General features: G+C 41.9%; 1 protein-coding gene across 5 annotated transcripts in view; it reads left to right on the top strand.

The window, feature by feature from the left end:
* pcnt (pericentrin) overlaps positions 1–12,356 on the top strand; it is a 35,125-nt gene that overhangs the window by 1,512 nt on the left and 21,257 nt on the right. For 4 of the 5 annotated variants that reach the window (XM_086181981.1, XM_086181980.1, XM_086181979.1 and 1 more), the window contains 26 exons: positions 1,630–1,800; positions 2,271–2,414; positions 3,221–3,370; positions 3,509–4,383; positions 4,468–4,806; positions 5,313–5,706; positions 5,921–6,337; positions 6,424–6,642; positions 6,822–6,917; positions 7,024–7,167; positions 7,272–7,521; positions 7,667–7,746; positions 7,913–8,210; positions 8,340–8,440; positions 8,667–8,778; positions 8,988–9,114; positions 9,343–9,462; positions 9,547–9,625; positions 9,779–9,883; positions 9,988–10,099; positions 10,183–10,223; positions 10,306–10,440; positions 10,553–10,799; positions 10,879–11,029; positions 11,512–11,965; positions 12,044–12,241. In XM_086181981.1, coding sequence (XP_086038107.1) covers positions 1,630–1,800; positions 2,271–2,414; positions 3,221–3,370; positions 3,509–4,383; positions 4,468–4,806; positions 5,313–5,706; positions 5,921–6,337; positions 6,424–6,642; positions 6,822–6,917; positions 7,024–7,167; positions 7,272–7,521; positions 7,667–7,746; positions 7,913–8,210; positions 8,340–8,440; positions 8,667–8,778; positions 8,988–9,114; positions 9,343–9,462; positions 9,547–9,625; positions 9,779–9,883; positions 9,988–10,099; positions 10,183–10,223; positions 10,306–10,440; positions 10,553–10,799; positions 10,879–11,029; positions 11,512–11,965; positions 12,044–12,241 — 5,559 coding nt within the window. The remainder of the gene's footprint in view (positions 1–1,629; positions 1,801–2,270; positions 2,415–3,220; positions 3,371–3,508; positions 4,384–4,467; positions 4,807–5,312; positions 5,707–5,920; positions 6,338–6,423; positions 6,643–6,821; positions 6,918–7,023; positions 7,168–7,271; positions 7,522–7,666; positions 7,747–7,912; positions 8,211–8,339; positions 8,441–8,666; positions 8,779–8,987; positions 9,115–9,342; positions 9,463–9,546; positions 9,626–9,778; positions 9,884–9,987; positions 10,100–10,182; positions 10,224–10,305; positions 10,441–10,552; positions 10,800–10,878; positions 11,030–11,511; positions 11,966–12,043; positions 12,242–12,356) is intronic. The other variant, XM_086181983.1, reaches the window with a different exon arrangement.

Genomic DNA, 12,356 nt, shown 5'->3' with positions numbered 1-12,356 from the left:
TGCGGAAGTGGCCTTGAGCTAAACACAGCTCATCTGGCTGATTTGTCTCTCTGAGGCATGATTTGTGTTGTGGCAGGCAGAGGCGGTGAACAGAATGATTGTACAAAGGGTGGAGTTCTAGATGAGAAGTGAATGAACATATGAACCTTGGGAGGTGGAGAGAGATGTATTGTATAGAGATGGTGTGGTCAAGGAAAGGTGCAATCATTTGAATTAAATGTTAATCTTAAACCTGCTTGTAGAGATGGAGGATGTAGAGAATTACATTTGAGCAGTAAAGCACTCATCAAAGCTATGATAGGGTTTTTACGAGCAGACGTGCAACACATCATCCCTTTCACGCCGGCCAATATGCACACTCATTATCACCATGCACATGTATGTGACTCATCACACAAAGCAACAAGTAGGTCTCCTTGGGCCATGTAATCTCAAATTGAATTGAGTGTGCACACTCTGATGCTGCTTGCCACACACAGAGCTCTGTCTCCTCCTCTCATTTTCAGTACATCTCTCAGTCTCCACCCTCTTTCCTCGGTCTAGACACGTACAATCCCCTATCCAGAGTTTGTGGATCCCTCTGCACTGTACATTTGCTATGGCAGGGAGTTTTAGGATGATGTGTTGGGGCAGAGTGCGCTGTTTCTTAGAGATTGGAAGACCTACTGTACATCTGGACAGTAAGGCTGCCACCCTGATGAGGATGAATTGACAGGTCCGACCACCAGCAACAAAGGATCTTGATGGAGGGCTTCATGAGGGTCTCTGTCACAATATGAACTGCTGTAATCTGACTTAAGCTGCTTAAAGAAGAGAGAGCTAGACTGACAGAGAGAGAGAGACGTACACACAGACAGACAGAAAAGGAGGAGTATGTTGCAAAGCGAAAAATGCCTGAGGTGGATTTGTACCTCTTCGGTCCCATTGGAATTCAAGTGAAATATCATGGCTTTGAACAAGGATTTTTTTTTTCACTGTCCATGAACTTTACTTGTTTAGATTCTTTATTTAGATAGATTCTTTTATTTTTTCCATGTTTTTTTTTTTCTTTCCAATAAGGACTCAAGAAGCTCCAGTCAGCCGGTCTGCATCATCGTTTTTTGACTTTCTCTCGGCTGGAAAAGGAAGTGGCAGAGATGGATGTGAACTTTTTCTTACACCGAGCTCAGTTTCTGCCCTGCTTAGAGGTGGTTTAATGCCGCTCCAAAATTTGTGTTCCTCAAGGGTTTGATATTGCTACCTGGAGATTTGATACTCTTTAGCGTCATCTCCTCATTTTGAACCTGCATACCATGTCAGGTCATGGATTGAATCTATTCTGGGCTTTAGTTGGGGATTTCGTCTTGCTTCATTGGTGCAGCATCTTTTTTTCTTTTTTTTTTGGCTGAACAACTCTGACTCATCAAAATAAGGGATTCAAAGTTTTTTCTCTATACTATGGGGACAATCAACATCTTAAGAATTCACATCTTTCTGTGATTTGTGAATGACTTTTTTGATCATTTTTCATCTGAAGAGATCATTCTGATCTCCCATTTGACCCCTGAGCCTTGCAATGCTAATAGTGTGGTGGTGCTCAGTGGTCCTGACCTATGTGTCCATCTACCTCTCCTTGTCCTTTATGCGCAGCTTGCTAGCTTCCGACAGAAGCGGGCGAAAAGCGACGGTGCGGGGGCGGCGAAAAAGACGCCGAAGAGGAAGAGCCAGGTTGTCTCGCAGAATGACTGCGCAACGCAAAACCGCCACATAGAGCCAGCACCTTCATCAGCCAATGACACGGAACTGAACAGCAAACATGAGGTACACGATTAGAAAACAGATTATCAGTCTTGAATCATCAATAGAGTTACATGTGGACGATGGGAGGGGGAATCAAATTTGTGTTCAGCTCAACAGGATTGGTTTAACTGGTCATTTCTTTTAGTAAAAATGAATGAATGACTAAACTCTTAACAATGCATGGATCATACAACCTAACCTCCAGTATTTGTCAAATGTATTAAATCACTATATGCTTTAACAAGTGGACCATGCCCCTTGCTCCGTAAACATATATTAGAGAAATGGGTCACTAACCATCATGCTGCCTGCAGGAAATGTTGTCATAGCAACCTGGCCGGGATTATCTGTGATAGTATTTACTGCCTTTTTTAAAAGAAAAATGCACCTACAATAGAATGTGGCATACAAATTGCAGTATTTTTGTGGGTTCTATGATCTGTCAAAATGGGGAAAATATCGCTTGATTCTAAATCTCTTTAACCGCCTAGGACACCCAAACGACCAGGAATTCAGAGATTCAGCAGAACCAGCGATGGGATGATCAGCCTCCCACCAGGGAGCAAAGCCCATCTACTGTGGAAGAGTTGGAAAATGAGGAAATAGTTGCACTCATGGGCAAAGAACAGCTAAAGGTATGCAGTCAAACATCTTCTCAGAAAATCTTAATTCTTGCATGTTTTAGGATATCATTTTTCATGATGCATGATGAACTCCCCCTGTTTATTCTTTATTTTTCTGTAGTAGTTTCCTTTGGTTTATTGATGTTATGCTGTTCTAGATTTGAAATGCTGGCATGATTTTGAAGTGACTAACCAAAGGAAAAATGGGTTTAAAATAAGCATTTAGCATTCTAATGCTGCTCTTAATTACTCAGAGAAAATGTTACTTGCTAATGTACCAGTGTATTGTGATCATCTCAGTTCTGCGGACACTTTTTGTCCTCATGCTTTGTTTACCCACTAAGCCAGATAATGACAGTTAATGTTATGGCAGTGTGTGTAAAATGCATTGTGCTACTGTGTGTGTGTGTGTGTTTTGTGTCATCACTTACTCATGGGGAATGTAAATGTCTTGTTTTGCCTGGCTGCTTCACTGCTCTAAAGCAAAAACATGCAGCATGGTTAATCAGCACTGAGTGTGGAGTGGAACAAGGTTCAACAGAGTGTCTTAAAATTATGGAGGTGTTGTAATGATAGTGTAGTGTTCTTTTCTATAAGGGGGAATGGCGGATTTAGGTCATCCAGTCTTGTTTTCTTCATACATTCCTTTTGTACTATTATGTTGAAATGCATGCTGTACTCAAGGCTTTATGGATTAAAAAATTGGTTTGGGAAAATAACAATCTTTCCCTATATTTATTATACTAGTGCCATTGTGTTTGATTTTCAACCTGTGCTTATTGTATTTTCTATACTGACCCATTCTTTTGCCCTGGCAGCAGTTACAGCAGGCTGTGGAAAAACGAAATGAAATAATTGCCAAACTCAGCTCCAACCTGCAGGAGGCCCTGGCCAGTAGAGATGAGGTACAACTGGAGGCGCAGTCCCTTGCTGGTCAGATTCAGGCTCTACAGAGACAACTGCAGCAGGTAAGCAAAACTAAAAACAAATCTATGGTAGCGAATCAGAATTATTGCAGTTTTAAAACGTCACCTTTGGCTACAGTTTTTGGAAAAAAAAGAATTAAAAAAAAAGGTCTCATCTCCTGTCAATTTTCTTTCCCACAGACAAGTGTGGAGTTTCTGCGCATCAAAAGTCAGTCAACAGCAGAAGTTCTTAATGTCAATCAACAGCAGCATCGGCTTGGCAGTGGTTCCCAAAATAGAGACGTCAACCATAAGGAGACATTTTTGGAGGAATTGGAAATTCCAAATCCTGACAATGACACCAAAGCCAACACTGTTCAACTGAGGGCTAGACTAGAAGAGGAAAGGGAGAACAGCCAATGCATACGTGCCGAACTAGAGAAGGAGAGAGAGAATCACCAACATGTGCTTTCTTTACTGGAGGAAGAGAAGAGGAATAGACAAAAGGAGCAAGAAGAAAGGGAGGCTCAGCTGCAGGAGCTCCAAACCCAGTTGAACCAAGTCCAAACTCAGTGCCTTGAGATGCAACAGTTTAAAGAGGAGAAGGAGAACCTGAACCGAGATGTGCTTGAACTGAGGAAGAGGCTTCAGGAGGAGGAAGATGCACAGAAAGCCAGTTCTACCCTTCATATCCAGAGCCTTGAGGAGGAGAGACTTAGACAGGAGGAGCACATGAGGATACTAAAAGAGGAGCACAAAAAGGAGATGGAGAGAGTCAGGCAGCTGTTGGAGGAGAGGGTAAAAGAGCTTAGGATTAAAGAGGAAGAGGTAATGGGACTTAAGGCTTCTAAGAATCTGCAGAACCAAGCAAAAATTGGTTTGAGTTGTGGTAACAAGATTAGTGTGGATGAGGACAATCTGGAAAGTGGACTTGATCAGGATGGGATGAATGTATCAATACCTCGAGACCTTTTGATGGAGCGCTACTTGGCTTCAGCAGCCCCTAGACACTCACGCCTGTCAGTTAATGAAAGCTTTGACGAGTGCAGTCAGCTGGACATCTCTGCAGGATGCAGGTTTGAAGAACTGTTCTGTTTCTATATTCTTGGCTGCATAAATCCCTCAATCTTCTAACCTTTTTGTTTTCCCTCATTTCATAGTTTTGAGCTGAACAGTGAAGTGTTGGGTGACCAGCCTCTGTTGTCCATTTCAAACTGTCACTACGAAGAGAACCGCATCTTCTGCAGCAGCTCCCCTTGCGTCCCCGTGGCTGATGATTCTAATACTCACTCTCAGTGGCTTAACAACTCTGCCTCCGGAGAGTTGGAAATTGGTGAAGTTTCGGAGCAGCATTTTGAGGAGACGGGTCTTGAAAAAGAGCTTTTAATCCAGCAGTGTGGAGAGCTCCGTGAAGATCTGGCTGCCAAGGACAAGGACTTGAGTGTGTTAAGAGATGAAGTCATCAAAAGTGCTGAGGAGTTGGAGGAGGCTAGGAGCAGGTAAAGCTAATCCAGGGCTTTATTGCAAATCAATGGGCCTCATTCATGAAATGTTCTAATGCACAATTTATTTTATTTTTTTGAACACTGGGAATTGTAGCCCTCAATTTCTTCATACTGACACTGAGATAAACCTAATCGGTGTTTGTAACTAATTACTCCAAACATGTCTTATTTATCCCTTGTAACATTTAAGTCTTTGCCAAAGTGGGTGGTTGCCAGCTAGAGGTGCACAAGAAATATCTGGAGCAAGGAGCCACTTATACCTGTTTGGCATTTTTCCCATGTCTGTAAGACAAAATTGAGGATTAAAAAAACTCAGATAGCATATAAGAACAAATATCTGCATAGGACTTTTCATGAATGAGACCATTTGTCTTTAGATTAGGTTTAATGTTGTAAAGCACATTTATTATTCCTTGTGACAACTTCAGTTTTGATTTTCATTTTCTTTATTGATGAAGCTAAAAACACAAGATGAAGTTGGACTATGTTTGTGTCTTCAGGTGGGCCCAAGTGACAGAAGAACTTAGGGAAGCTCTCATGGAACTTGAGGAGGAAAAAGAGAAGAGAAGATATATTGAAGAGGAACAAGACAACCTTAAGAACAAACTCAGTGCCTTAATGGAAGACAGGGAAAATGAGAATGCAGTACTGTTGACAGGAATGGAGGCTGAAATCTCTGCCAAAACATCCCTCCTTCTCTCTGCTTCTTTGTCAGCAGAGGAAGATAAGCTGGTCGGGGAGCTAAAGGAGGAGCAGGAGAAGGAGTCAGCATTCCTGTCTCATCAAAAACAGCAGGAGCTGCTCATAGCGTCTCCACAGGAGATGAAAATGACTATAAACTCCACCAAACAGAGCCCAAAACGCGGAGATGACAATAAGCTGCAAACACTACAGGTATATTCAAACACGCTTACCAAGGGTGGAACAAACCTGCTGTTTTCTTCACACATTCATTCTCTATCTCATTCATTCTCTGTTGGTCTGTTCTAGATAATGGGAAATAATTCATTTAGTAGCTCTCAGTAGTAAAACCCTTTTTAAATAGGATCATGGTAGATGAAAGAATGCACAAAAATATTTAAGATTTTCTCTCTCTGCCCCCCTTAAGGCCCATTGTGACAGTCTCCTATCAGAGCTAGAGGAGACAAAAACAAGATTTAAAACCACATCAGCCTTACTTGATCAAAGAACTACAGAGATGGACACAACCTTAAAGGAGCTTGTAACTACTCAGGCCCAGGTACAAAATGTCCAGTCGGAGGTTGAGAGACTGCAGAATGAGCTGGAGAAGAACCAGAGCCGTTTGGACCTTGCTGAGAAACTGAGGGGTGACCTTGAATCTGAGATGCTCTTTCTGAGACAAAACCTAACCAACCTGGAAGAAGCACAGGCTCAGACGGTGCAGGAGAGAGAGGAGCACAGGAAAAAACAGAAGGAGATGGATGAACTGATTAAAAGGATGGAACAAGTGCTGGAGGAGGAACTTGAACAGTTTGAGGACCTGCTAAAAGCTAAAGATGTTGAGGTGAGATGTGTATATAATGTACACTTTATTTATTTTCCTCCAATTAACTGCAGTCCACAATTTACCATTAGAATTCATTTTCCCAGTTGGCTGAGGAAAGGGAGAAATGGGAGGATGAGCGACAGGAGAAAGTGAAGGAACTCCTTGATATGAAACACATCCTTGATGGACAAAAGAGGGATTGGGAAGAAGAGGTGAAGGCTCTATTGGAGAGGCAGGTCTTAGTTGTGGAAGAGGCCACTGAGATGCTGAGGACATCTCACCAACAAGAGATAAAAGACCTGTTGGATAAACATCATCATGAGGTGGGATTTTCAAACTGTAAACTTTAAAGAATGGCTATTACAAAGATTTTTAAGTGCAACATGGGGTAAAACATGAACAAATTTATTGGAAGTCAAAAATTTAGATTTGGTTCACCATTACAACAAGTTCTTGTTTCCCATATATGTTCCATGAAATGTGTCACTGTTGTAATTCCTAGATTTCTGAGTTGAACACTCACCATGCTACCAAGCTATTGGAGCGTCAGACCGCCATGGAGGAAGAGCAGAAGAGACAGATAAGCCTAATCAAACAGGTATTCAAAGAGGGGGGGACGTCTTACTGAAGTAACGCAAATAGCTCTCTGGGATATGAGGCATCTATAAGCAAAGTTCATTTACCTTTGTTTACATTCTTTGCAGGTAACCGAACGAGAGCATAAGCGGATGATGTCAGAGCTGATTGCTAAACACAATGAGGAGCTTCATCAAGAGAGGACAGAACTCTGCATTGAGCTGAAAGAGAGCATGGAAGCTGCCCACCAGGCCGAGCTGCAGCAGGCCCAGGTATCCCGCCGATTCACAGAGGCTGTAACCCCTTCATGCACCTGAATCTGTAGCTTCGTTACAAGAGTTTTAATATGACTGACGTTATGCTTTCATTCCCAAAGGCTCAAAAGCTGATCGAGCTTGAAGCCTTGCGCCTAAGCCTGACAAGCATCCACGTAGCCGAGCCAGAGCTCTCACAGGTATGTCTAAATCAGGACTTGACTTCTATCAAAATTCAGACCTCCATGAAGGAGATATTTAACCATGTGAGTGCTGTCCTGCAGGCCCAGCATCAGTCAGAAGTGGAGCAGATCAGACAACAGAACCAGCTGCAGCTAGAGCGACTGCGTGAGTTGCACCAACAAGAACTAGGTGAGTCTGAACTGCTTGTAAGGTCACCTGAATTATTAAGTTTGTCCAAAAAAAATCAAAGTGACAGATGTTACTTTCAAAGTCTTTGATGTGGCTGAATCCTTTCTTTAAAAAACAAACAAACCCAAACCTGTATTATGCTCAGGTGTGTTGAAGCAACAGTTGGAAACTTGTGTTGCTGTGGAGAGATCATCCGTGGAGGAAAAGCAGGCCAAAGAGATACAGGTGAAGCTGTCTAAAAATTGTGTTCTTAATGTTACATTTGAAGTTCTGTGCTGTTAAAATGTAAATAAATGCAGTTATTGCATTGAATATTGATAAAGTGATCATCATTGAGGTACTTCACTCTGTTTATGTATTGAAATTTGTATCGTTTCTCGACTCCGAACAGGCTCTTAGATCACAGTGGGTGAGGGAAGCTGAGAGCACCCAATCGACCCTCCAAGCATCTCTCTCACAGATGCAGAACGACCTCACCATCACCCAGACAGAACTCGCTAACGCTCGGGCCTCCCTTGCTCAAACCAACCAAGCTCTAACTGAAGTACAAGAAACTCTGTCCAAGAACCAGACAGAGCTGCAGGAATCAAAGGCCAGGCTGGAGAAGTTCCAGACCTCCAGTGAGAAGCAGAACCAGAACCTACAGGAAGAACTGAAACAGGCCTGGGCTGATAGAGATGCTGCTGCCTGTGAGTTGCTCTCTTTTATAATTCTTCCAGCCTCTGTCTTAACAACTGTTTTGTAGTCTTTTATATGGTGTATTATTTTGGAAAAAAAAGTGTTAATTCTGTCTTCTCTGTTGTTAAAATGCCGATCAGGTGCTCTGGAGGAGTTGGTTTCAAGTCACAAGTCAGTTCTGCAACAAAAAGAGCAGCAAGCACTCCACCTAGAGGAGAAGGAGAAGCAACTACAGCAAGAGGTGAACACATTAGCTGCGGTGGCATTAGCATGATTTTATGTTGGCACTTAGATCTCCTACAGCAAAGCTAATGGAACTGCTTGGTTGGGTTTTTCCACCTCTAGATATTTCAGTTCTTTTGCTGATACTGGTCTCTTGAATAGCAAGGACATAACTAATATTCAAATCAATCTTTGCAATACATGTAACTGTTGAGATAAAATGACGTTTCTTCTCTGTGGACAAGGTATTGCGGCTACAGGAGGAGAAGGACTTGCTGAAAAAGAACTCCGAGCAAGAAGTAGGTCAGTTGTGGACCCAGCTGGAGAGCATGAGGACTAGTCGCCAAGAGTTGGGAGGTGAGATCGATAAACCAACCCAACATCAGGGAGTGTCGTCTCCACTTTTATATTTTAAAATCTGTTAAGAAATTTGAGGCAACCACTAAACAGTATGTTAGTGACCTGCTCAAAATACAGTTGAATGTATGATGAATCTCAAATATCATCTTTATGTGTTTTATTTAGAGTGACTTTATTTTTCTTTCTTTCTTTTTTTATTGTTTCAGAGCTGAAGGAGCAGCTATTAGCTCGTTCTTCTCGTGTTGATGACATTGAGCGCCTCAAGACTCAATTTAATGAACAAAAACGTGAAATTAAAGAGCAGAATGAAGCTGAGCTGGAGAGCCTGAGGAGGTACGTGCACAGAGAGGCATGGAGGCGCATGCGTACTCTACCCTTGACGTCTGTATTCTCACTTCCACCACAGCTGTGATTTATAGAATGGAATAGAAACGGGTGTCTAGATTATGGTTATTTACGGAAATACACAGCGTATCTTGTACAGCTTTACAATATTTTATCCATGATCTTTGAATCAGACCAGATGCAAATGTTGCACACTGCTCTTCACTCCTCCTTCAGGTACTTTGAGAAGCGCTTGAGGGCATCTGAGGAGAACTACAGAGAGGAAATTGCTCTGCTGCAGCTGAGGCTGGTTGAAGGAGCTCTGGAGGAATCTGTGCTTAAAACGGCAGATGGCAGGTACGTCAGTAGGCCACTGACTTATCACCTGATAATTGTACTGAAACCTGGCATTCATTCATTTTCATATCATTGCCTATACAGCTTCATGTCTGGAGGCATACCTGAGGAGGAAAAAGATAATGTGCATTGTGATGCAGGTGTCAAACCAGAAAAACACAAGGTAATGATGCACGCATATGTGAAAATATTCATCGTGTTGGATATTTAAAGCAAACTGAAAGTTCCAGGCTCAGCTTTTACAAGCTATTTAAGGCATATATTTCTTAAAATTGCAAAAAAAATTATTTCAAGCATTATGGTTCCTCTCATCCAGGAAGTGCTTGACAGTTTGCGCCTTCAGCTGGAGGAGAAGCATGAGAAGGAGCTGGAAAATCTACGGTCTTCTTTGGCTCTTTCCTTTGAGGGAGAACTGCAAAAGGTCACACATATAAACTCTGTTTAGCACTCTGTCCTTTTTGGAGGCTTCTCTCTTTTGTCCTTACTTTCTTATTAATCTGTTTTGTTGTTTTACGTGTATATTAGGTGCGTTCAGATTCGACGGACCATTACTATGAAGATCTGCAGGAGATTAAGACTCTTCATGCCCTCGAGCTAGAACAACTCAGAGCCAAGCTATCTGACCGTCACTTGCAAGGTACTTTCCTTGACACCTCAAACTAATGTATTTCTGATTTGAGAAGTTGTTTTATTTAAAACCCTTGGTGATCTTTCCCCCAGAGGTTACTCGTGTCCGTTTGGAGGCAGCAAGGCAGGTTGAGGTGAGAAAAGATAATCCGACAATCTCCTTATTTCAAATTATTTTTCAGCCACATAATGCAAGGATGTGGTGATTTCATTTAGGTGGAAGTTGAACAGAGAATGTGGTGTTATGATGAGGAGCTTCAAACAAGAATGATGATCATCTACAACCAGGAGAACAGACTTGCTGACTTGAACGAACAGCATGCCGCAGAATTTAAGAAGAACGCACAAAAGGTACTTATGTCTGCAAACATGAGCCCTATATGAATATTTAAAGACACTTTTAACAGTACAATAAAGTAATGTCAAACCATATAGTTTAAAATTTTTCTGTGGACTATTGCAGTTGAAACTGGAGTTCGCTGGGGAGCTTATTCATCTTGAGGCAGCTCTGAAACAAGAGAAGGAAAATGTGCAGGAGCAGATAAAGAGGATGAGAGAAGAGCTACAAGTGCAGCATGAAGCTGAACTCGCTGCCTTGAGGAGCAACCTTATGAGAGAGATGGAGGAGGAGAGGACACGCTTGGGGAAAGCACTTAAGGAAGAGAAGGAGAAATTAAAGTCTCTACAGGCTGCACTCGACAACAGTGAGAGTAAGATCACTTTAGTGGATTGAAAGGAAGGTTTCATTTATTTCTTCTTCCTCATCTTGTAACATTGTTGGTGTTTCAGGCTCAGAGGTCTTAGAAGTGAAGCAAAAACTGGAAGCTTGGTATAATGATGAACTGCAAAAGGAAAAGAGCTGCATGGCAAAGGAAATCAAAGAGATCACCGCTCTCCTCCAAGAACAGGGTGAGGAGCGGCTACACCAAGTCCAGGAGAGGTGAGAACTAGTTTGGATACAGTCCCTAAAGCAGTAGCTTAAGTGTAGATCTGCAGCCTGAGACAACTCTGAATTAAATTTCTATGATAAATGAGTGTTGTGGTGTGTATTACACACACACACACATTGTAAAAAAAAAAAAAAGCTATTGAACACACACTCTAGATATACATGTATTATGATTATGTCCACTGACATGATTTCATTCTTTGAATTTATACTGTAACGTCTTTTTCAACGACAAAAAAAATACTGTAAAAAACGTTGATGTTATATAGATATGGCAGATATTCCATTTATGATAAAATGCAGTAAATTCTAGAATTTGGATTGACATGAACCAATCAGAGCAGTTTCTTGAAAAATACTTTGAAAATATAAGAAGACAACAGAAATGTTTTCTGCAGCAGTCCTGCAACTATGGTCGCACAGCCAAGTCAGCTGGCACATTTAAGGTTACATGATTTTGTCTGTCTTTTTAGGTTTCAAGAGGAAAAAGCAGTGTTGGAGAAATGTTTCGCCCAGAAAACTGAAATCTCTCTAGCAGAGCTGAAGAACAAATATCAGTCTGAACTGGAACACGAGAGAGCAAGTCTACAGAACAAACACTGCCAAGAGATGGACACACTCAACGTCAAACACAAAGCCCAACTTGATTCCCTCAGTGCCAGTCACAGAGATCAGCTTGTTGCTATGACGGTTGAGCTTGAGTCCAAGCACAACGCTGAGGTTGTTGCCCTGGAAGCAAACCTCAATTCCAAACGAAAGGATGATCTGGAACGTCTGGAGTCCGTGTTTCAAGAAACCAGTCAAGCTCAACTTGAGGCTCTAGAAGCCGAGTTAGCGCGCAGACACCAGGAAGAGAGGGATGAACTAGAAAAGAGGATGCTTGGTAATATGGACACTTTGGAGGCCACATACCTGAAGGAAATACAAGTAAGAACATGAGAAAGTAAAAGCACCATGCTTTTAATACTTATTTACATTTTAATAACATTGCATTTTTTATCTTAGACTCTTCGTGATGAAATGGTACAACTTGAAGAAAAATATCACCAAGACCTTAACTGTCAACAAACGGAGCACCGACAGATAACAGAGCGCCACGTTGCAGAGCAGCTATCCATCAGGGAGGAACTGCGGAAGGAGCTGGCTCAGCTGCACATGGAGAAGTTCCGGGCCATGGCAGCAGAGCTCAGCCACGCCCACATGGTGAGAACAGACAGTTTATCAAGAAATTTGGCTACTTGCCTCAGCTCATAAATTCTTTTTCATTGTCAGTGTTTAATTTCTACATTGAGATTATTAAAATCAACTCACAACAAAC

Source organism: Aulostomus chinensis, chromosome 17, assembly GCF_037954235.1.
Source record: "Aulostomus chinensis isolate RoL2024-O1b breed Wild chromosome 17, RoL_Achi_v1.0, whole genome shotgun sequence".
Taxonomy (NCBI): Eukaryota; Metazoa; Chordata; class Actinopteri; order Syngnathiformes; family Aulostomidae; genus Aulostomus; species Aulostomus chinensis.
Note: the sequence above shows the minus strand (reverse complement) of the source record. Positions and strands in the feature narration are given on the sequence as shown.